This window comes from Harpia harpyja, chromosome 1, assembly GCF_026419915.1.
Source record: "Harpia harpyja isolate bHarHar1 chromosome 1, bHarHar1 primary haplotype, whole genome shotgun sequence".
Taxonomy (NCBI): domain Eukaryota; kingdom Metazoa; phylum Chordata; class Aves; order Accipitriformes; family Accipitridae; genus Harpia; species Harpia harpyja.
This window is the reverse complement of record NC_068940.1, coordinates 84,087,948-84,111,656: the sequence shown is the minus strand read 5'-3', so window position 1 is coordinate 84,111,656 and position 23,709 is coordinate 84,087,948. Positions and strand designations below refer to the sequence as shown.

Below are 23,709 nucleotides of genomic sequence, written 5' to 3'. Positions count from 1 at the left end.
GCCGCAGCGGGCGGGTCGCAGCGGCAAGACAGGCGCCGCCTTCCCGCCTGCCCGCCCGCCTCTGCGGGGCCGGAGTCTGAGGACGAGAAGCGGCGACGCTGGTCCTCCTGGCGGGCGGGAGGAGGTGAGCGGCACCGGGGCCGGGGCGGGAGGTGGCTCCATCCCCTCCGGGCGCCTCCTCAGGCCAGCCGTGCCTGCCGTCGCCCCGCGGGGGTTTCCCCGCTGCCCATCGCTGTGACGGCGGACTCCCGCCGCGGCTGCCCCCGTCTGCGGGCAGGCTCTGGCGGGCCTGGCGGTGTCGGGGGCCCCCCGGAGCGGGTCGGGCAGCGGGGCTGAGTGCGGCCCGGCCCCCGGCAGCCTCGAGGGGCTTCCCGGTGCCTGGCGGCGGCGCGGAGCCGGGGTGCCTCCGCCCCGCGGCGGCAGGGCCTGGCAGCGCTGCCCCCGCTCTGCCCGGGGGGGGCGGAGGCGGCCGGGGCGGCGACCGGCCAGGCGGTAGAGTCGCCGCTCTCGTCACGGGCGATGTTGTCGTTGCAGCTGGAGATGCCGGCCAGGATCTGGGCCCCGCCGAGCTCCTCTGGGGTGGACAGCCGCATCGCGCAGCCGCCCGCTAGCCTGCTGAGGGGGCACCGGCCTGCACCCCGCGTCCAGCCAGCCCCTCGCCTCAGCCCTCGCCCCGTAAGTTCCCGCCCGAGCGGGTGGTCACAAATTCAGTGACTGCCCGGCTCTCTGTTTTTCTTCTCCAGTAGTTATTTTTCCAAGAGCAGTTTTTCACATCTGTGTCACCTTCTGGCTGACGTAGCTCTGTAGTGTTTTCTTAGCTTATCTAAGGGCAAATGTCAAGTTTATGTCACTTCTACTATTTTTTATATCTGTGAAGCCAGGTATTTTGTAAAAGGAGGTTGGTTTTGTTGCAGTCTGTTCCTGAACAACCCGCCTTAGCTACTTCTTATCATCTGCTTCCCATCTGTTTACAAATTGATTGCTCAGTAACTTGATGTAAAATCTGTCCAGAGGCTGAAGAAGGCTAACAAGTCTTTGCTTTCCTCAGTCCTCCTCCTCCCTTCTTTTAGCGGTATGTGCTAGTCTGCCTCTCTTGTCCTCTCTGAGTTCTCAAGATGTCATTTCGATCAGCATTTTAAGCATCAAGGGTGGATTTCATAAGTGTCTGCTGACTTGAAAATCTTTATCTTATCTTTAACTTTATCCTTTACTCTTAACTTACTTTTTTCCACTTTGACCTCACTTTCTGTCTCCCCGTAAAAGGAATTTCATTAAATATCTCTTCACAATTAACCTTTCTGCTGAGGGCTGGAATAAAGAAGACACTTAACACTTTGTCTTACTTTGTGTCACCTATAATTTTTTCCTTTTCCTCCTAAGTGATAAACCTTGCCTTCTGTCTTTTATTGTATTTATGGAACCTTTACTTGTTATCCTTTATGTCCTTCACCATTGCTGTTCTGATATGTCTCTTTATACTGTCCTTAGCCATGCACACCCTCCCCCCCTTTTTTTTTTTACTTTTTGTGTGACTTTTCAGGTTATTAAAGCTCTCCTGATGCAGTTATAAGAGTCTTACACACCCTCTTTCCTCTGAATTGCTATTGTGCATTTAATATAGTCCCTTTCAGTAACTGCCAGCTCTCTGATCTCTTCCATCTCTTAGATTATTTGCCCAAGAGTCATGTCTGCCTATTCCCTGATGGTTTTTTATGAAGTCTGTTAGTTTTATTCTGTTCCTCACACTCTACTTTCATTAGAACAGGCAGTGAGAAACTTTGGCCAGTGGCCCAAATTCAGCTCACCAGAATAATTCATCATGTCCAAATCCTTGATGCCCACTCTCCTAAGGATGCTTTGGACAAAAACTGAAAGTAGGCTGCAGTATGGTTAAATGGTACTGGTAGCCCATTTCCTCATGGCAGTTCCCTTTCTATCCCAAAGTTTTGCAACACCTTCAGGTCACATGGCATGAACTGAAATGGGCCTCTGTAATCACATGGTGAAAGCGTACATGTTCTGTCATATCCAGTTGATGTATATCTCTCATCTGATCAAAATACAGCTATTTTCATTATGTTCCTGGATGTGTGCCCAGCATAGTACAGGAAATACTGGTATTTTGGTCATGTGTTAGATACATTTCAGGTCATGTGGTAAGAAAGAAATGTTTTTTCAGTGCATGCATAAAAATCTATATGGGCTGCCTCTGCCAGAAAGATCACTGTTAGAATTTTTCTTAGAATACTGATTTTATGGTCACTTTCACATATTGTCCGTTGTTAGAGTGCAGTTTCAGTGAGTTCTTCTGTTCTAGTCAAAGCTGAAATGAAAAGTGTCCATTCTTGTACTAGCTTCCTCCAATTTCTGAAACACAATGCTACTTTTAATTGTGGGAGGTTGTTCACCATACATCCTGTATTCCTAGCTGATGACTGGGTAAGGTCCCCCACTGGTGATTAGTTACCATCATATCAGCTCTTGGATGGTGGCTCAGGAAGAGGTTCATTCAGCTCCTCCTTTCTGTGTGGTCTGTTGTTGATTGCTCCCAAGATGGCAATCTCATGGTTTCTCTTTGCTCCTTCTTAGCCTGCCTTTCCTCATTGCTTCCTTCATTTTCAGAACTCATTGCTGTTCTACAGTGCAGAACCACTTAGGTCGTAACTGTGGTTTCATGTGAAGACTTCCCTCCTGGGGCTTGTTTTGTTGGGGTTTTATGTCTTTTTGTCTTTGTTACAGTTTTACTGCAGTTCTGTGACCTCTTCTCTCCAAAGCTATAGCAATATTTTTTTTAATTTTTTCGTGAGCCTTAGCCCCTGTTCTTCTTCAAGGCCTCCCTCACTGCACTGAATTTGAGTCCTAAAACTCTCTTCCCTTTTATTATTGCATGAAATCTATCTCTTGCTGTTGTGGAGATGTCCCATGTATTTGTCTCCAGGATTTATCTTCTCTGCCTGGTCAGAAAATTCTGTAAAGCATATTTATGACCCATGGCCTTGAATCCTTCACCCTTGCACCCACAGTTAATCCTTATACATCCATGGCCAGACCTAGCAGTCTGACCTAGCAGTGTCATTAGTGATCTCATGAATAAGCCTTGACAAATTTCCCTTGTTGTCTTTGCCATTGGATCCATGTGGGCATGAATCCATTTCCCACACTGACAGGTGAGTGTGTCGGATGTCTGTCATGGTGGTAGCCATGACATTTGCAGCTTTGAGACTTTTGCATCCCTTCCTTCCTGGCCAATATAGGATACCACAGTAATAACCTGCCTAAGCTTTTAATGGCATTCAGCTTCCATGAACTCACTGTCCTTATGCCAGCCACAGGCCAGCTATCTCTACCTTCTAATATTTTCCATAATTACCCAGTTTTTCTTACATGTTTCTTCTCATTATTGCATTGACCATTAGTTTCAGGAGCACAGGCTTATCTTGTGGTCCAATATTCCAGGGCAGTGGAAGATAGGAAATAGGAGAAGATGGAAAAAATTATCATTTAATTCTGTAACTGTATTATTGAAGTTCTTGAAGTATTTTATGTTTCTCCTTGTATTAGTGACTCATTGCAAGACAACATTGATTAGCACATACTTTATTAAGGAGAAAATATAACATGAAACTTAGAACCACAGATTTTGCTCCCAGAGGTGTTTATGGATTCTGATGTCTCGTAAAATTGTATGATGCTGCATTTTTCCTTCTGTTGCTTTCTCTTTTTTCTCTTCCCCCCCCCCCCCCCCCGAAGAAATCATTGTAGGTTTGGTGTCTTGGAAGTATGGAATCAATCTCTATGATGGGAAGTCCTAAGAACCTCAATGAAACTTTTCTACCAAATGTTGCCAATGGCATCAAGGATGCCAGTAAGATCACAATAGGCATCATTGGAAGTGGAGACTTTGCTAAGTCATTGACGATTAGACTTATCAGATGCGGGTACCACGTGGTTGTAGGAAGCAGAAACCCTAAACTTGCTGCTGAGTTCTTTCCCCATGTGGTTGATGTCACTCACCATGAAGATGCAGTAACAAAAACAAACATAATTTTTGTAGCCATACACAGAGAACATTACGCCTCTTTGTGGGACCTCAAACATTTACTCACTGGTAAAATTCTGATTGATGTCAGCAATAATACAAGAGTAGACCAATATCCGGACTCCAATGCAGAGTATTTGGCATCACTTTTCCCAGATTCCCTGATTGTCAAAGGATTCAATGTCGTTTCAGCTTGGTCACTGCAGGTAGGACCAAAGGATGCCAGCAGACAGGTAAATGTTATATTTGTATTAATTTAACTTTTTTGTGAGATGAAAATGACAGGAACTGAATGTAAGCAGCCAGAACTCGTGGGATTCATCCTGCCTGACTTAATGTACCTAAAATGTTGGGCCTTTAGTTTAAGTTAAAAAACTTCCGGAGTCTAGTTCGTCCCACTGTATGGGATCCCATTGCATCCAAATTGTCCTCTGGGGTGCCTGTTTATCTTTAAAGATTGTAGAGGACATGTGGATACTAGCTTAGACTGGACAGCTGACCTTTAGATGACTACAGACAGAGGAGAAGAGTTGGGTATTAATGTCTTCTGTAGGAAATATGTTAATTTTTATCCTTATGCTCTATACAAGGATAGAGGCAGTCTTTCCCAGTATATTTTAGTTTTAGTATTGGTTTAGATGGGGTGAACTATTGAAAGAGATGCACAGAAATCTGAGGTCCTGATCCCAGGGCTCAGGAGTCAGCTGTTCTAAAAATGTTTGCATTCAACGTAACAGTGAATGAAAGAATGAAAGAAATTATCTAGCTTTTAGAATGCCCTAAGATCATAAATATGAAGAAACAGAAGGAGGCACATATGTTTCTAAGTGATCATTCATTTTATCCAGGACTGCTTGGGAACATCATGTTCAAATTCCTTTCCAGTATGTTCCCCAAATCCATCCTGCGTATAGAAAAGGCAGCTTTATGTTTTTCATGCTTTGCTGAAGTGATACAAAGGATTTAAGCCTATGCAAGAACCCAGTCCTTCATGGCTTTATGAACTCTGAGAAATGACTTGTGTAACGTGAACACGGGAGACTAAATTAGAGTTTTTCGACGCTTCAGGTAGATTTTAAATGGAATGCAATTGATACAGAATTAGCAGAATTTTAAAAATAACCTTACCGTATTATTTTTACCCCCTTTCAGAATACCACTGCACTATAAGTAATTAACTCTGTCAAAACAGATCATGTTTACTCTAATGCAGATGATCAGCAAATAGTGTTTGGCAAACTATGGCCCACTGTAAATTTTAAAGGAACTTTAAAGTACTTTGTAGCAGTGCATTTCCTCCACTATGGAATAACTGGTCTTTCAAAGGAGTTCTTATTTATCTGCTAGTTTTTGTCTTTTCTGTTAAACATTCAATTTTTGCAGAAGTCTGGATTGTGAAATTAAGCTAAAATTGTTATACATGGAGAGATTATACAATTCTCTGCTTTTCATTCTGTTTATACTACAGTCATCATTCAAGATTCCTGTATTTTTGAGAGACTCGTGATTTTCTGAAATGCTTTTAGCCATTGTTTCAAGTTCAATCCAGTCCTGCAGACATTTCACTGTGGGAGGTTTCAGTATGCAGATTACCAGGGCATCCCACAGTCAACTCATTATTAACTCCCAAGAAAAAGCCAATTTTGTTTTGGTTATTCTGTTGCTAAATCAGTGTGCATATTGTCACTTTGGCTGCATTTGTGTGTGTGGTTTCATTCTCATCTTGGTGATATAAGCTGGGATAACACTGTACAGTTCTAGCAGTAGTGGTTTTGACCTGGAGGCCCTTAAGGGGTTTTTGTGGTGGTGGGGTTTTTTTTAACCATTGAGTCTCTTTCTCTGACTGCAGACAATTCACTTGACTTTCCCAACAGGTCTATATATGCAGTAACAATGTTCAGGCTCGCCATCAAGTTATTGAGCTTGCCCGTCAGCTCAGTTTTATTCCTATTGATTTGGGGGCATTGTCGTCTTCAAGGGAGATTGAAAACTTACCTCTGCGACTGTTCACACTGTGGAAAGGGCCTGTAGTGATTGCCATTAGCCTGGCAACGTTTTTCTTCATTTATTCCTTCATCAGAGATGTAATCCATCCATATGTGAGAAATCAGCAGAGTGACTTTTACAAGATCCCCATTGAGATTGTGAACAAGACTCTACCAATTGTTGCTATCACTTTACTTTCTCTAGTGTATTTATCAGGACTTATTGCAGCTGCTTACCAGCTTTACTATGGTACTAAGTATAGGCGATTTCCACCTTGGCTGGACAACTGGCTCCAGTGTCGAAAGCAGCTTGGACTGCTCAGTTTTTTCTTTGCAACAGTGCATGTGGCATATAGCCTCTGCTTACCTATGAGGAGATCGGAGCGATACTTGTTCCTCAATATGGCATATCAACAGGTAAGTCAATCTTTAGTTCAGTGAGTTAAAAATGCCTTGGCTGTATGCGTATGGCTCATGAATACTATATATATGTTTTCTTAATCTGTTCCACTGTTTTCAGCAGAGAATGTTATGGGTTATCTTATGCTTAGCTAGTGCTGAATAAGAAGGGAGACTAAAAGAAACATCTGTGCATTGTGCTCACCTCGTGCGTCAGGCTGCAGTCAAGTTTGTGTGGTAGGGGGAATCAAGGATGTGTCCTACTTGAATCCATGATTGATAGTAATATACACAAGGAGAACGCAGGATAGACAGGACAGGAGCAACAGCAGGAAACTTCTGAGGTATGTTCCTCTATACATAGAGAGACAACATATGGGTGAAGTATGTATATCATGTGTTTAAAAGTGTGAAAAGTATAAGGGTAGATACTGTAATAATGCTTGCGGATGAATCTATTTTTACAAAATGAAAATGCTGTTACTTTGTAACATTTTGGACCAGTGGTAAAAATATTTTATTCATTAAAAATTCTGTGAACATCATCTATTACAGACAATAGAGATTGACTCAGTTCCCAGGAGCAATTGATCTTGCATAACCCTGAAACAATCTCCGACAAATCTATCATCCTTTAGAAGAGGGTCTGATGCTTCTGTCTGTCAGTGAGATAGCTTATTGTCACCTTTAAAGTGGCAGAAAAGCAGCATTGCCAGAAAAGGGGCATTGTCATTCAGCACATAAAATCTGCAGGAAAGAGAGATGTGATGGAACAGAAAGAAAACCAAACTAAAGTATCAAATCAAATGGAACAAAGTAACAGGCATTGGGTCCACAAATTCTAAAAAGGTTAGCATGAAAAATTGAACTTAAGAGAAAGGCAGGAAGAGCAAAACTGTAAAAGGCAGGAAGAAACTGTAATTGTTCACACTTAGTAAAGGACCCACCGATACTTTTACTAAGAAATTATCTTGGTTTTAATAATATTGTAAAACTCTCACTTGCTGATATTCCTAGTGAACCTCTTTCAAGACATGCCATATCACAATAGTTCACCTGAAAGTGGGAAAATAATTTAATATCCAAGTCTTTTAATTGTTAAGGACCTGAGTTACTTTTCTGGTAAAGCTCTCAAAAGAGAACAATTTTGGATGTATCTGATGTCAGCAGTGAAAGAGGCAAAATAACTTGGACTCGGCATAGGGAGCTGAAGCAAAAAACAGGAAATGATGCTAAACTATTTCTAAATGTAACAAACTAAAACCAAGTTGCAGGTTTACCCAGTTTATGTTATAGAATTTAAGTTTCCAGGGGCTGAAGAACACGGCTACTTTTCTACAGTGTACAGGAATGCGCAGATTTATCTGTTTTTATAATGTAATTGTTATGAATAGTATATAATGTTACATTTTCTTTTAACAACTCATCTAAGTTTCCATGTTTAACATATTTTTAATCTAACCAGAGCCAATACCAGCAGTAAGGAAATAGTTGGTTTTCTCCAAGACATGAGGAAACCTCTGAAATATTTGACCCCATTTTATAGTTGTCCTGTGACTGTAGACTTTTACTCAGCAAAATAACTTCTGTTGGTATTTTTAATATTCTGTAGAATAAAGTGCTTCCTTTCTGCTCTTTCATCAGGTTCACGCCAATGTTGAAAATTCTTGGAATGAGGAAGAAGTGTGGCGAATTGAAATGTATGTCTCCTTTGGAATAATGAGCCTTGGATTGCTTTCTTTACTGGCAGTAACTTCCATCCCTTCAGTAAACAATGCCTTAAACTGGAGGGAGTTCAGTTTTATTCAGGTGTGTTACTTTTTAAATAAGCGGGTTTTGCTGTTTATAAGAATTCTTGATGATGATTATGGTGGTGGTGATGATGATGAACAAAAGCACTCTGCAATATGATGAGAACTTTTTTTTTTCCTCTCTCTGGTAAGTTAGTGAAAAAACATAGCCTTACTCAGCAGATATATTACCATGAAGGCACATTAAGCATTTCATGAGTGTTAGAACAGGAATTTACATTTTACACTTCTTGGTCTTAAATAACCAACATAGCTAAGACCAAATGAGCACTAATCTATTCCTTTTCCATTGTTAGAATTTCTTGCTAAATTCAAATTAGATAAATTTGGACAAACTGATGTGTCTATAAGGTCATTTTTTATTGTGTCATATTTACTGCAGTTATTTCCACTGTAAATAAAGTCAAATAGTTCCAAATCTAAATAATTATGAACTTTAATGAATAATCTGTCAGTATTTTGAGGAATTTGATTGGGAACAAGTTGTTTGCTCTGGAGGTATGTTACAGTTGATTCTGCGTTACATGCTGAAGAGAACTGGTAGTGGTAATTAATTATGATAATTTGTAATTTTTAGTCACAAAAAATATTGAACTACTAAAAACTTCCTTTAAGTTAATGATGATTAAAGGTACTTTGTCATTTATTACTTCTCAGGATGTAAGTTGTTCTTTATTTAGTTACTTGTCCTTCAAAAAAGTCCTCTTGCTTTTTTCAATCAGAAAACAGACTTCCAGTGATCTCTCACTAAAGTAAAAGGAGTCTGCATTTCTGCACAAGCTTCACTGTACCCAGTATGCAAGTAGAACTGATAAAACATCATAATACTTACTGTCTTTTATATTTTTCTTCTACTGAAGTACAATATGTTGAAGTGAATTTGAACTTAATTTTCTCAATCTTCTCTAAGTCACGGGGACAAAGTGGACCTATTAGCCCAACATCTCAGTGCTGCTTTTTTTTTGTCTGGGAAAAGCAGCATGTCTCTAGCTTTAGTCCTGAATCTCAGCTGATTTCCCACAATAATTGCTGAACTTGTTTTGCATCTGACAGGTGAAGAATCAGTCAGTCAGCACACTCAGACAGTTTCTTACCTCAGCACTTTGCACTGAGAACAACATAGTATTGCTTACTCATCTTAGTAAACAGTTTCATCAAAATAAGAGTCTGGCCTCTTCTAAAGAGTTTTACTGCTAAAACATACTCAGTCTTGATTCCTACTAGGAAAATCTGAGTTTAGGATTAACAAATTTTTAACATATACAGTACAGACTATTTTTTAGCCCTGTTCCAGTAGTACAAGCCCTGAGCAGCATCTCCCCTACCTACAGTGGTTCAAACAGACCTCCACCACAGTCTTCCTAATACTGTAAAGAAATGCCGGTTGTGAATGTTTTTGCTCAGAAATCATTGCTGTCTTTGATATCCCCAATTATTTTGGAGATGCCTCCACCTTACCTAGCCTGGTTTCACAACACAGGTGTCAGCAGCCCCAAAAATTCCAGGCTGCTTGATCAAGGGAAAAGGACTTTGAGAGGAGAAGCAGTGCAGGCTCTGCTCACTCCCTCACGGTATGAATGTGGTCAGCCCTACCAGGAGCTAAGAGACCAGCAGAAAACTTGGGAGTTGCTGCAGTAGAGAGCTGACCACTGTACAAAAATATCTGATTACTTCACCATGATTCAGAGACAAACACTCATAACATCCAGATGGAGGAGCCACAGAATGAGACAGTGATGAAGAGTTTGCTCAGTAGGAGATCCTAGATGATGGAAATTTAACATGAAACTTTGCAGGCATCTTAACATGACCCAGAGTTGGAGCTTACTGAGGAAAGAAGCAGGGAAGAAGCTGGGGCTGATAAACTAATGCATCAGTTTTCTTAAACACCACTTCATTAATCTTCTTTTCCTCTTCTAAACATATTTGGATAAGGAACAACGGTAGACATGGGCAAGAAATATAAAAGAATTTGTATTTTGTCAGAGCAGGCATAATAACTAACCTAAACCAACACACTGCAAACAGAAGAAGACATTTATTGAAACCAGTCCTTGAGTGTTCATGTAAAATACATGGAAATGGAGAATGTTGTCTGCAAGTAGTGCTGCACTGTGTCCTTCAGTCTTCTGAAGGAAGTTAAACTGTAAATATATAATGTAAGTATAAATGGCTGCTGCTTTTGTTTTCCAGTCTAAGTTCAAGTCCAAAGCACATCACGCAAAGTGGCAATGGACAGAGCACACTGGCTTTGAAAGCTGAGCTTTATGTTTGTTAGCAACAATCAGTGCAAATCTGCCATTTGTGTAGTAGGAAGCTGATCTTCTTGTAGACGTTCCTTTTGTCTGCTAGCACAATCCTAAAGTTTTTTGGAGACAGTATTGCTAAACTTTTCTTGCACACACACACTTTGAGGAAGGTCTGCCCTGCCTTGGTTCTCCCACAAGAATAGGATACTTTTCCCCCAGAGTAAAGAAGAATGAGGCCCGAGCATTTAGCAAGTTTATGGCTAAGATTCCAGTCAGAATTGCTACAGCCTGTTTATAAGTTTAGCAATATCCTGTTACTGGGGGAGTCTGAAGTATACGTTGCATAAATGTAGGCCTTGGAAAATACCTTTTGTATATGTAAATTGCTTGGAATTACTCGACCATTGTGAAGGTAGAAATACCTGAAGCAGATTTGTCCCACAGCAGATCTGTGTCTCTATATACGTACATCTTCCTGGTAACATTTCAGGGATTTTTCTCCTGCATTTTTCCACTCCTTTACCATTTTTTTGTTTGCCCCAAACAATGCCAGTTTGTCCAGTTTATCAGTGGCCTTGGCTGGGAATCTCCCTCATTGGCTAAAAAACTGACTTGATCAGGAAGGAAAAGAAACAAAACAGGGAGGACTTAGAAAAAAGCTAAAATATTGGGGAGTCCATAGGAAATGTGCTTATCTATTAACTCAGCTTCCAGGAAACACAGTATTATGGAAGATAAGGAAGCAAAGCAACCAAAGTTGTTCCTCCCCTTTTCCCAGCAGCCATCCTAGAGCCTAGGCAGAGGGTTCCCAAGACTTACAACTGATATTGCTACCACTCACCAATGTGAATTTACCAGTGAAGAAAAAGTATCCCTTCTTGCTGTTTGAAAAGTCCTCTTAAAGTGCTCTTAAAGAAGTTAGCGCCTCTCCTGGCCTCCCTGTGGTAACATCAGTGTAAGTGATCTTCCAGCTCTTGTAAACACATTCATCCCTTTCTTTTTGTGTCTTAAGAAGCCAGGAAAGGATGACAGAAACACAACATGTATATTCCATCTGAAGCGTAATTACATTTCAGGAAATCCATTGTCTCTAATCCCTGTATTCCCTCCTCCACATTGTCCAGTCATAAACTTGTGCAGAAGAAAATAACCTTGCATACCTGAATGATAGCAGCTCTCTCACCTTTCCAGTATTAAACAGATTGCCTTCTAGCAATTAATAACTCCCACAGCACAATCATCATTTATTTCTCAAATAAATCCATAGGGGTGGTCAACTTTGGAATATGGCTTTCTGACACTACCGCTGGCCAAGATTTGTAGTATGATCCAGTGCTACCAACTGATTTTATTTTTACTGTTCAGCTGCCCAGCAGTGCCTTTTCCTGCACTAGCTTATGTCTTTTCGTCCAAGCCTGTTTCAGTCAGTTCTGAGTTTCCTCATTTTACTACTGTACAGCCATTGCTGTAGTCTTTGAACATTTGCAGATACTGAAGAATCATGTCTTTATAACAAACACAGAAGTTTTGTTCTGACACAGCCTCCTGCAGTGGGGTTTTATTTAAGTAGCAAAGGCAGCCAGTCTTGCTTGTACTTCTGGAAAAGTCATTGTCAGTACCTGTGAGCTAGGATAAATGCTCTTAATGGAACTTTCTAGTGCAGATATGCCCTGACTAAACAAGCCAAAGACTGCAGAATGCTAAGTTGTGTGGAGGACATCCTCTTTCTAGCTAAGCAGTGTTATTACTGTTAAAAGTACAGCACAGAAATATAGCAGTTAAGGGCCTGGTAGAAAGAAATACCATCAGTAGGTGACAGAAGCTCCTATAGGACTGTCTTTGTTAGATTTTTAGATGAGTGGTTGAAACGGTCCAGTACATACTAGCACATGCCCTACCAACACTTCAAAGAATCATATGGCAACTTTCAACAGGGCAAAAAAAAGAACTTAATAAAGGTGCATCGTAAGTTTTTCTTGTTCTTGTGCTGTTAGTAAAATGTACTGATAAATGACGTACTTGTTAGTTTCCATTTTGACCATTAGATAGAAAGACATATAGAGATGTCTCAAAACTGTAGTTTGCAGATGGAATTTAAATAAGCATTAATTTTTCTTTTTTAAATTTAGGAAGAGTCTGTATAATATTTCCCTCCTGTTTCTTTTTCAAGAATTGTTATAGTACTCATCTGATGAAGTACTGATGAAGAAATGAGGGATATGATTCACTTGTGCCCTTTTGCCTGCTGGCAGTGATACAACAGCAGTGAATTCAGGACAGTCATACTAGCAAAAAACTGCAATAACATATTCAAACATCAGGTTTGATAGTATTTCTGCTGTCCAAATTTCTTAGCAGAACTTCTGTTCAGATACTGCATATGCCATTTTCATATCCACAGGTGGTTGTCTGATTGTTCTGTTTCTTACAGAATATTTTGAGAGCAAATTGTTCTTTTTAAAAAGAGGGTGCAGCATATCTAAAACGTACCAACATGGCTCTGAAACCATTGGTAAAAAAATGCATAAATATTGGCAAGTTAAAACACATGGTACCAATCTCTAGAAATTAACAAAAGTATTTTCCTTTTTATACCATTATATCTCTACATCCTTGCAAATGGTATTAGCTCAGACATTCTCCTTTCCCTAGAAACTGGTTAATCTTGAAGTAGAAAGAATTAATTCTTTCACTATTATAGACTTATAGACCCTTAAGCTGCACTTTTCTTTGCCTCTCTGGTTGCTGGAATTAAACCAAACCTTGGTAGCCAGTTACCTTTCTTAATATTCATTCTCTGTTTCAATGATTTGCTACAGAAGTTTCCCAACCAAGTTAGTCATTACATTAGTTTTGGCCAAAAAAGAGTTTTTCTTCATTTGATCACCACCAGAATTCAAAGCATAGTGGTCTTTTTTTACCATGGTTTGGGAAAGTCAACATTAATACATTTAACTCAAGTCTGCAGAGCAATACAACTACAGAGTTCTTAAAATGGCAGATTCGCAGAAACAGTGAATGGCCCCTATTAGCACTACCTTCTGTGGCATGCTCTACATTACATGATGAGAGGTCCTCTGCAGGGTGCTGTGGGAACCTTCTACTTCACATTTCATCTGGCACTACCTGTTCATGACAAACTGCATCATTGCTTTGTGCTGTTATGCCCAAGTCCTGCAGTCCAGACATACCCATTAACCAGTAGGCAACAGCTGATGGAGGGAGGTAAGGGATGGTTTATGCTAACTTCAGACAAGTGGATGTAGGCCACTGTGAGGAAGAAGCAAACTGCACCTCTCAGAGTGATAAAAATCTGGAGTGCTAGGCCCAGATCTCTTCCAGCAGAACTGCATTGTTCCATAATCATGAATCATGGAAGTGATCTAGCCTCATAGTTAAGAAACAGGGAACTTAATTTCCGATCACAACTGATGTTGTTCCAGTAACTTCACTGGGATTATTCCCTATTCACATACATATCCTGAAGTTGACTTCCAGTACTTAGAATTTGGGCAAACGTAATCTTCATTTCAGCTTTGACTAAGGCCTGTAGATGCTAGCAGAGACATGTTGTAAATCAGTGTTCAGTTCAGTCTGTAGTTTTCAGAACATGTGAACTTAAAATCACATATTGCTAATTTTAAATAGTGTATAGGTAAGAGATTTTAACATGATGTCTAATAGAAATGTTAAAGTAATGGATTAGAGCTATTGGATGAAGGACCAAGTACTATTATCTCTTCTTTTTTCCCTGTTTTCTCTTTTTTCAAAGTCTACACTTGGATACGTTGCTCTGCTCATAAGTACTTTCCATGTACTGATTTATGGATGGAAAAGAGCTTTTGAAGAAGAGTATTACAGATTTTATACACCACCAAATTTTGTTCTTGCCCTTGTTCTGCCTTCCATTGTAATTCTAGGTAAGATCATTTTACTTTTGCCATGTGTAAGTAGGAAACTGAGGAGAATTCGAAGAGGATGGGAGAAAAGCCATGTTATAGAAGAAGCAAGTGGGTCTGTTCCACATCTCTCCCCAGAAAGGATAACTGTGATGTGATGATAGACTAATATTTGTTAGCACTGTTGTAGATGTTTGGTTTTGGGGTTTTTTTTGTCATAAACTTGTATTTTTAGGAGTTTAGTTAAGTATGAGTAAAGTCACTATGGACTTGCTTGGCATATAGTACAAGCTCTCAACCAAACTAAGAGAGATTCATTACTGAAGACTACTACTTCAGAAAACTACAAAAATATTTTTGTTTTGAATTACAGAGGGCAGATAATTATGAAATCGGAATTTTTTAATGCTCCTTTGCACAGTTATATCACAACAGTATTTTATTATAACCATGCTTTCCAGATATTTCTTTGACTTAGAACATATGTGTCAGAGTGCTATTTATTACTACCACATTTTCTGGGCAGTGTTTCTTTTATTTTTAACTCTGGTTTTAACCACACTTCTGGGTTGGTGAGTTCAGAATATATACTAATAGAGTTAATAATTTAGGAAATAATCAGGTTTTGAAACAACTTAAATTAATTTGTAATAATGTATTGCACATGTACAGTATACGTATTTTTGTGTGGTTTTACACTATTCCATGATTTTAATATGCAAAACCAGTTTCAATTATGGTGTAATTGTAGATCTTGTAAGCAAATGGTATTGTGCTAGCAGGGTCATTTTTTTCAAAGTCTCACATAGGATTTTAGACATTTGGCATCTCTTTATTTCCATACATCATACAATGAAAATACAAAATAGTGTCATACATGTATAGAAAGACTTGCAGGTATGTGTGCAAGCAACTAGTTTTTGATTCTAGAATGATTTTGAAATATCAGGAAATATTTTCAAACAAAAAAAAAGCTGAGAAATCTGCAACAATAAAAATCCATTTTCATGGTGAAACTTCCAATATGTTGATACAACAGGGAAGCATCACAATACTCATGTATTTCTGTAAGTTTCTACACTGGAGTTTCAGTTATTATATGTGAATTTCCCAGAGTCTGTCTTAAATTCTTAGTATCTTTTTGTGCAAATCCAATCTTCTATTTTTATATAAAAGTCTTACTTTTACAACAAGTGTCTCTGGGATATGCCTGAATTTTTGAGAAACAAAATTATTATTCTTATACTTAAAAATGAATTCATCTCCAAAACTAGACGTTTGCATTTCCTGTGGGATTCAAAAGAACATCCACAATTATTTATTACTACTGCTTTGTCAGGTTCTACTCTTCTCTAACAAAATAGCTGAACTCAACTCATACCTTCAGGCTACTCCTGCTTAATTAGCAAAACCTTTATTTCAGTGAATCAGAATGTGTATTTGGTCCTGATTTTCTTTACTTGTATGAAATTACATTTTCTTATCTATATTTGCACTGTTCAGGATCTCTGACTTTCTTAGCTGAACCTTCACTTATTATTTATTACTTTGCAAGAATTTGTCATTCATATGATACATCAGAAATATACAGTACTTAAGCTTGAATTTATCCTTACACATCATTAGTGCTGTAAATCTCATTATCTGTTTGTAGTGAAACCAACAGCTCCACAGAACAAGAAGAATCTAGAATCAAACTGCCCCCAGTTACACCAACCTAAATCTAAAGAGTTCATGGTAGTTGTTCTTAATTTTATTTCAAATTCAAAAAATTACAACAATTTAATTTTCATTGTAGTGTTCATATTCCCCAAACTTATATTTGGGGTGTATATTCTGGGTTTGTTGCAAATCAAGAGACAGTTGAACTGTCTTTCATTTTAAGCATGTTCAAATCTAGAGATGAAAAATAGAATATTTGCATGATTTTTTCCAAAATTAAAGCATTTTTTATATGTCTTTAAACATGTTTTGTATCGAATGAGAGGTCAGTGAATTCTTTTTGAAAATGGAGGTTTGTGAAAACATTTTTTTGGAAAAAAAATTCAACTGTATTTCATGCATGTCAACAGAAATTTGAGAAGTTTTTTTCAGTTCACAAATTTTCCATTTCAAATAGTTGGAAAATGCATGTTTATTCTCCTTTTTAAGCTGGGGGGGGAAGCAATTGGAAAGAGAAAATTCATTTTATTTCACTATTTTTTGAAAAGTAAATGATAATAACAGCTATAATTGGTCAGACTAAGGTCTTTGAGAGTTGTCTCCCAATAGCTGACAACTGGCAGATGCTTCCAAAAAGAGAGCATGTGTCCAGTGATTCTTCTTCTGACATAACCTCTCAGCCTCTTGGAAATCAATAATTTAGGACTTATTTGAGAGAGGTGCTGCCTCTGGACTATTGTATTTAATAACTACTTCTTTCAAAAATTTATCTAGCTGTCTTAGAAATTTGAAACTTTCCCAGTTTTTTACAGGAAAAGAAAGAAAAAGATGGAAGAGAAAAAAAAAAGTTTAATAAACCTATCAAATTAATTTAAAAAGTTTGCATTCTTTCTTTTTTCCAGAAATAAATCACTTTGAGTTTCAAGGTACTACTTTTATTGTCCCTCCTCCAATATGCAGCTATGTCAGTGATACTTGTGGTGATACACAAGCACAATACTATTTTATCAAACATCCTAGACATTAAGTGAAAAACCTGTCATTGTTGGAGATAGACAGGAGCCTAAACTAGTACAAATGAGATTTGCACATAAAAAAGAAGAACAAGTGACAATTAAAACTTCTAACTTACTTTGCCTGTCTGTAAATGCATTCCAATACAGAAAGCTGTATATGTCTTGAAAAGCTTGCAGAATTACACGTAACTGAATTTCCTGGCCTGTTTCCTATTCCATTATTGCAAAGGGAAACCACACAAAGCTTAGGCATTTGTGCTTCAATCCTTTAAATAAAATTAATTTTAAAAATCTTAGAATACACAAAGTCTTGGAGAATTTTGATGGGATAAATACCACACTACATTCTACCCCAGTCCTGTGCACAAAACCTGATTGAAATCACTAGAATGGGATGGTATAACTGAGAGCAGAATTTCATACCTCTGAACAAATTTAGGGCAGAAACCATTACTGTTGACAATCTGATTACATTTCAAAATTAAATATGCTGCTATTATTTTATAGTAATTCTACACTTCTGTAGAATAGGTAATTAACATACATGTTCCCTACAACTAATTCATTTGATGCAATAGCGATGATGTTGCAGAACTAAGATACTGTACTAATTGAATATTACTGTCAAAGTCCATATATTTTGTACTGTAATGCAACCACTCACAGTATATATAGAAATATATTGGGCCTCTTTCCTATGCAAAAAGTCATTTCATCATTAAATTTCTTCAAGAACATTAAACTGTTAAATTTCGAACTGCCAAAGGTGTCTGGAGAGAATAATGATGTGTTGTTCCTTTTTCCAAACTGTGTGTATAGAAAATTAAAAATATGTTTTGATTTTATAAGTTAATTGAAATGTTGAAATATTAAAGTATTAATAAATAGATGATATTTTTAGATCAAATATATGAAGACACTTTGTTAAATATTTGTGCTACAAAAAGACATATGGTTTCCCATTAAGCCATGTATTTACTCCTAACTGGAATGGCAAGTTGACTTGTGATTTAGTAGTTTGCAGTGTTCATTAAAGACCAATTCACTCTAACAAGACACTATAAGTCTGAAAGTAAAATGGTACTCATGCATTTACTACACATTATATATCAGATCATGCATATGTTTAGTCACATAAGGAATCTTTATTCGTGTAATCAAACACATTGATTTCTATAGAAGGACTCACATTTGGACTTCTCATTGGAAACAGACCTGAGGCTAAAAGTTTAGTTTTGATTGCCTAATTATAAACAACTAAATTCATTTAGACATCTTAGTTACTTAGGAGAATAAATACATAATATGAAGAATAGCCTGCTGTAAAAATATTTTTGTGTAGCTCTATATAAATTGCTTACTGCCTAATGAAAAATGAATAATGAAGTAAACATTTCTCTTCGTTACTGTTCAGTAAAAAAAAAAATAGTGCTTAATATGTAACACAGAACTGTACACATCATATTAGAAAATTGAGAGCTCTGTATTTAGCAACAGGTTATTCGTTTTCTATGGATATTAAGGTATTCTTTCTTAACATTGTCTAAAATACAGTTCTATTACAGGTTCCATATGTGTCTTTAATTTTATCTTACAATTCTATTAACTGTGGCGACTATGTACAAGTTAATTAAGTATCCATGTTCTTGAATTATTTAGAGATTAATTATTTTGTAATTGTTTTGCAAGTTCTTTGCATATCTAGCTTGTGGTAATGGTTACTGTGAATTGGTGCCACGTTTAACTTTTTGTTCCAACATTGTGCATTATATGATGTGCCAACATGAGAAAATACGTTTGTATTTTTATTTGGCATTAATTGCCTATAAAATAGTGTGTCTCTGTGTGTGTGTCTATATGTTATTAGCTATACTTGCTGCCCAACTAGCACTAAGGGAAATTATTAATTAATGTAAGGCAATGAGTTTCCAAGAGGCTATAAATTTCACAGGTATGAATATAGTTAGTTTTCTCTGAATGTGAAGATTTCCTCTGAAAGTTAGATATATCAGGTGCATAAAAATTAGACAGATTGAGTTTTTCAGTATAATATTTTCATATATGCAGTGGTAATAGATGCATACGCATAGTTCCTTTCAGACAGTGCATCTCCTAATACACGAGTTTTTGATTTCTTGGCTGTTCGTCCTGTAGTATTTTCTATCAATGTAATGAGTAATGTTGCAGTACTGATATTGTATCATTATATGATACTGATTGAATTAATTAGATTACAGCCTTTAAAATCAGTGACACATTGAACTCACTTGAACAATGATCTCTGTCATTATATATTGTTTCTCATGTCTTGCTGGCAGTGTCTTGCAGTAAGCATAGTACGTCTCCCATGTGCAATATTCTCTTTGTAGTTGTGTTTGTCAGTTTGTGCTGTCTCTCTGAACAGAGCTATTATAAATTATTAGTAATGCTTTTATCTATTTTTCCATAGATTGTGTTTTACAAAAAAATCAATAAAAAGTCAATGTCATGTATTTGGCTTTTTCTTCTGTGCTTATGTATAATAAATTTTAGCTTGCTTTTCTTTATAATACATGTGTGCTCTGTTCAACATTTTCTCTGAGAGGTAGAACTTGAATGTGAGTTGATAAAAAAAATTCTAAAGGGCAATTTGTTTCTTTTACAATGGCTGGATAACACATATTTCACACAGACACACTGGAAAGCTATATCCCATATCCTACTGTAAAGTACTCTCCATGTTTTCAGAACACAGGGAGCACCACAGTACTGTCAGCATATATTCAGTCCACTTTTCATTGAACAAACAAAAAGTCTGCCAAAAGTTAGACTGCTAGGCATGAGTAAGTTTGCCAGGTGGAGACGCTCTTCCTGTTTGGTTGTGTGTGTAAGAAAGCATTACTGTTTAAATGAGAAAAACAGGTGAACCACTTTGCGATCCTTCATTGGGAAATACATAACTTTTTTCCATAGAGGCTTATGCCAACATAAGAGGAAAGAGGAAAAGAATACATGAGAGGTGAAGTCTTGCTTGACTAGAGGTCAGCACTATATGAGTCAGTGAAGCTGGCAGGAATCGCATTGCTTTCACATTAAGTTACATAGCCTTCCCAGATTACCAAATGGAATTCAGGTATTTTTAAAATTCAAAATATTTAATATCTATTTGTGCCATGCCTGATGTAACAGTAATGTTTTGGTCCTTGAAGTCTGTCTTTTCTTAGCTTTTTTAAAAATCTCACCCTGTTTCTCTATATCACAGTGCTTGTTTTACTGAGTGTTGATACTATGCTGGCAGCTGGGGCCCCGAACTTCCACCTTTGTCCAGCTGTACCTTGTACTGTACAAAAGTGTAAGTTCTGTCTACTGTGACTTATTGCATTTCCTTACAATAATAAAAGATCAGCGTGAAAGTCCCCCGCAAATCCATACCACGCAATGACTCAAACACTGTATTTTAATAGTATAGGCAGGTGAATCCAGATGTTAGAAGCTCTGTTGACTTTCCAGGTTTAAGGTTGAGTCTACTGCCAGCCACTTCACTGTTCTTTTCTTTTTTCTGTGGATATCAAACACAGGAGGTCTGGCAGGACAGTTCTGCACTTTCCTGTTCCTATGCCCCTCCTTCTTTTTACCCTTCCTACTGACCAAATGAAGAAATGAGAATGAAAAGGAAGACAAGGAGTTAACAGACTGATTCTTAGAAAGACTCTGATTTCTATACTATAAACTGCTCAGTGTCCTATTTGATAAACAGTGCAGATGGCTTTGGAAAAAGTCTACAGGTTCAATACAGCCAAGGAAAGGACATCACTTGGCTAGGGCTGAAGACCCCCACTGCAGCACACGAAAGGTGCATCTGTACTGAATAATAGTCCTTCAGGAGCTTGCAACCTCATTTGTAAGACAGCAGATAGAGAGGTAGAGGAAATAATTCACTTAGCAAAGTCAACAGGAGATTAATGGCAGACCTAGATATGGAACCTTGATCTTCTAATGCACAGCTGTGTCCTACACATTTGACTACACAGTCCTGTAGTTTTATGAAATTTAACTTTACCTCAAGAATAGAGTTTGCTGAAATGTCTCTTCACACCAAAAGAGTTTGTCCTCAGTCAAAACAGAAATCCTCTCTACATCAAGTCTACTTTTTAAACGTATTTCTTAGCATTTGTAAGACTTCACATATAATACTTGTGAATTAATACTTTCAGAAGTAAGGTACTATAGCCTTAATGTCTTGAATGTTATTTATTACTGTCCTGGTTTCAGCTAGGATAGAGTTAACTGTCTTCCTAGTAGCTGGTACAGTGCTGTGTTTTGAGTTCAGTATGTGAAGAATGTTGACAACACTGATGTTTTCAGTTGTTGCTCAGTAGTGTTTAGACTAAAGTCAAGGATTTTTCAGCTTCTCATGCCCAGCCAGCGAGAAAGCTGGAGGGGCACAAGAAGTTGGCACAGGACAGAGCCAGGGCAGCTGACCCAAACTGGCCAACGGTGTATTCCATACCATGTGACGTCCCATCTAGTATAGGAACTGGGAAGTGGGGGCAGGGAATAGCCGCTGGGGGACTGGCTGGGTGTCGGTCTGCGGGTGGTGAGCAATTGCACTGCGCATCATTTGTACATTCCAATCCTTTCATTATTACTGTTGTCATTTTATTAGTGTTATCATTATCGTTATCATTATCATTATTAGTTTCTTCTTTTCTGTTCCATTAAACCGTTCTTATCTCAACCCACGGGTTTTGCTTCTTTTCCCGATTTTCTCCCCCATCCCACTGGGTGGGGGGGAGTGAGTGAGCGGCTGCATGGTGTTTAGTTGCTGGCTGGGGTTAAACCACGACAATTACCAACGGAAGAGGTAGATGTGATAAAAATACAATGTAAGCCTGTCCAGGGGTAGAAAACTGTTAAGTAAATATTTTCACTGTTGATTGCAGGTTTTTGAGGATGGACATTTGCCAAGGGCAGCAGAATCGCTGTAGTCAGACTTGCACAGTGTAGCTTTCATCCCAATTTTTAAAAGCTTCTTTTATGAAGAAGGTGCACAGTGAGCAAATGGAGCTTTGCAATATGATCTTTGGAACAGTCAGCCAACAAATGGCATGTGACCTAAGCTTATAATTTACAGACCAAGTTGCCCAATTTAGGTACGTTCTTTATACATTTGTCATTCAAAACACAAGCAACAGAACTTAAAACCACTTAAGCCACAGTAAAAGTAAATTTTAGCACTTTTTTTTCATAAGCTTAAAAACTTTGAATACATACAACTTCAGTAAGTATCTCGGCACCAAGTAAAAAATTATATAATTGTTTGTTCAGCGCTAACTTCTTCCAGACCTATAAGCATTGTCGTTACAATTCATCTCAAATGCTTAATAAAAAATCTTGTTCCATCCAGTGCAGGCCCAGATACAAGACCGCCGCTGAGAATATGTTCACAGAAACAAATGTTTAAGTACAACATGGAAGGGCTAGTAAAATGGTTAGAGGAATGGAGAGGGGTGTGTACATGGATGGATGAAAAGTGTCAAACACCAGCTCCAAGACTGGCAGCTGCACTGTCGCATTAGGTGAATGCACTATAATGTTCTACAGGTCCTGCCATTGTATGACCTGTATTCCTATGAATGCAACTCGGGAGGTTAAGGATGTCAAAGTGGTCATTGTATTTTCCAAGTTATAGTCCTGTTCTATGCTAGGCTATATTTTTGCTATCATTTTGGAGTTGTATACAGGATGAACTTCTACAAAATGCAGAGTGTGGCTGGGTACATGTCATATTGTGTATTTCCCCTTTGATGGAAGGAGAACTGTATAGCCTGTGTGAGTACTAAACATGATATATATCTTCCTTATTTCTGAAGAAGGCAGATATGAAATGGGAGGGGTATAGCATACAAGCTGGGAAGAGTGAAAATAAGAACCGTATTGGTTATAGATGGAACAATGAAGGTTTCTTTCTTGTTTCTGTTATCAATCGCTTCTTTTCCTATAAAAGCTGTCTGGAAATTCAGACAGCTATCCTAGCATTTAATAAATTTATTCATGTATTAAAATGGTTTTTTGGAACCACAGGAGTTAAAAATTACTTGTTAATGAGAACTGAGGTTGATACCAACTCTGCCTGCAGCCAAACTTGGGATATGTGTGTCTCCAAAGTTGCATATGTGCCACTTGTCCAAAGTATACCCAAATCCAATGAAGGGCAGCTGGAATGAGCAGCCCAGCAGAGTGCCTGTGACCACACCATGAGGTGTCACCTTCTGCTGCGGCCACTTCTGGACACCCAGCTGTCTTCCTCCAGGCATGTCCACCCATCACAGTAAACCCAGCAGAGGGCCTGGTGTTCCCGGACAGTTTGGCATTGGCGGGCTCAGCCACACTCCCATCCTGGAGACACCGTTTCAGAATACAACCACGCAGACATTAGATACGCATGCGTCCCCTTAGGAGCATCCCGTGTTCACAGCTGAGAGATGCCGTAGCAAACCTAGGGGTGAAAACTGTGAGCAAGTAGAAAATACCCAAATCCCCTTACGCTTCTGTCCCCACCTTCCAGGCATGAGTCATCTGTTCTGTTTCGGTCTATGCAGAGAAGACTCTTTTCCCCTTCCTCCCCGCAGCCAGGCTACCCCAGGCAGGGCTGTCCCACCTACACAAG

The 23,709-nt window shown here is 38.5% G+C and overlaps 1 protein-coding gene across 1 annotated transcript; it reads left to right on the top strand.

Annotated features, from left to right (window-relative positions):
- On the top strand, window positions 1-23,580 carry STEAP2 (STEAP2 metalloreductase). Its single transcript, XM_052802720.1, is given in 9 exon segments — window positions 1-124; window positions 535-675; window positions 3,751-4,272; window positions 5,914-6,441; window positions 8,068-8,232; window positions 14,256-14,403; window positions 20,302-20,391; window positions 23,353-23,483; window positions 23,485-23,580. Coding segments are annotated over 7 exon segments (1,635 nt in total). The 5' UTR covers window positions 1-124; window positions 535-675; window positions 3,751-3,780; the 3' UTR covers window positions 23,566-23,580.
- Window positions 23,581-23,709: the final 129 nt, after the last annotated feature.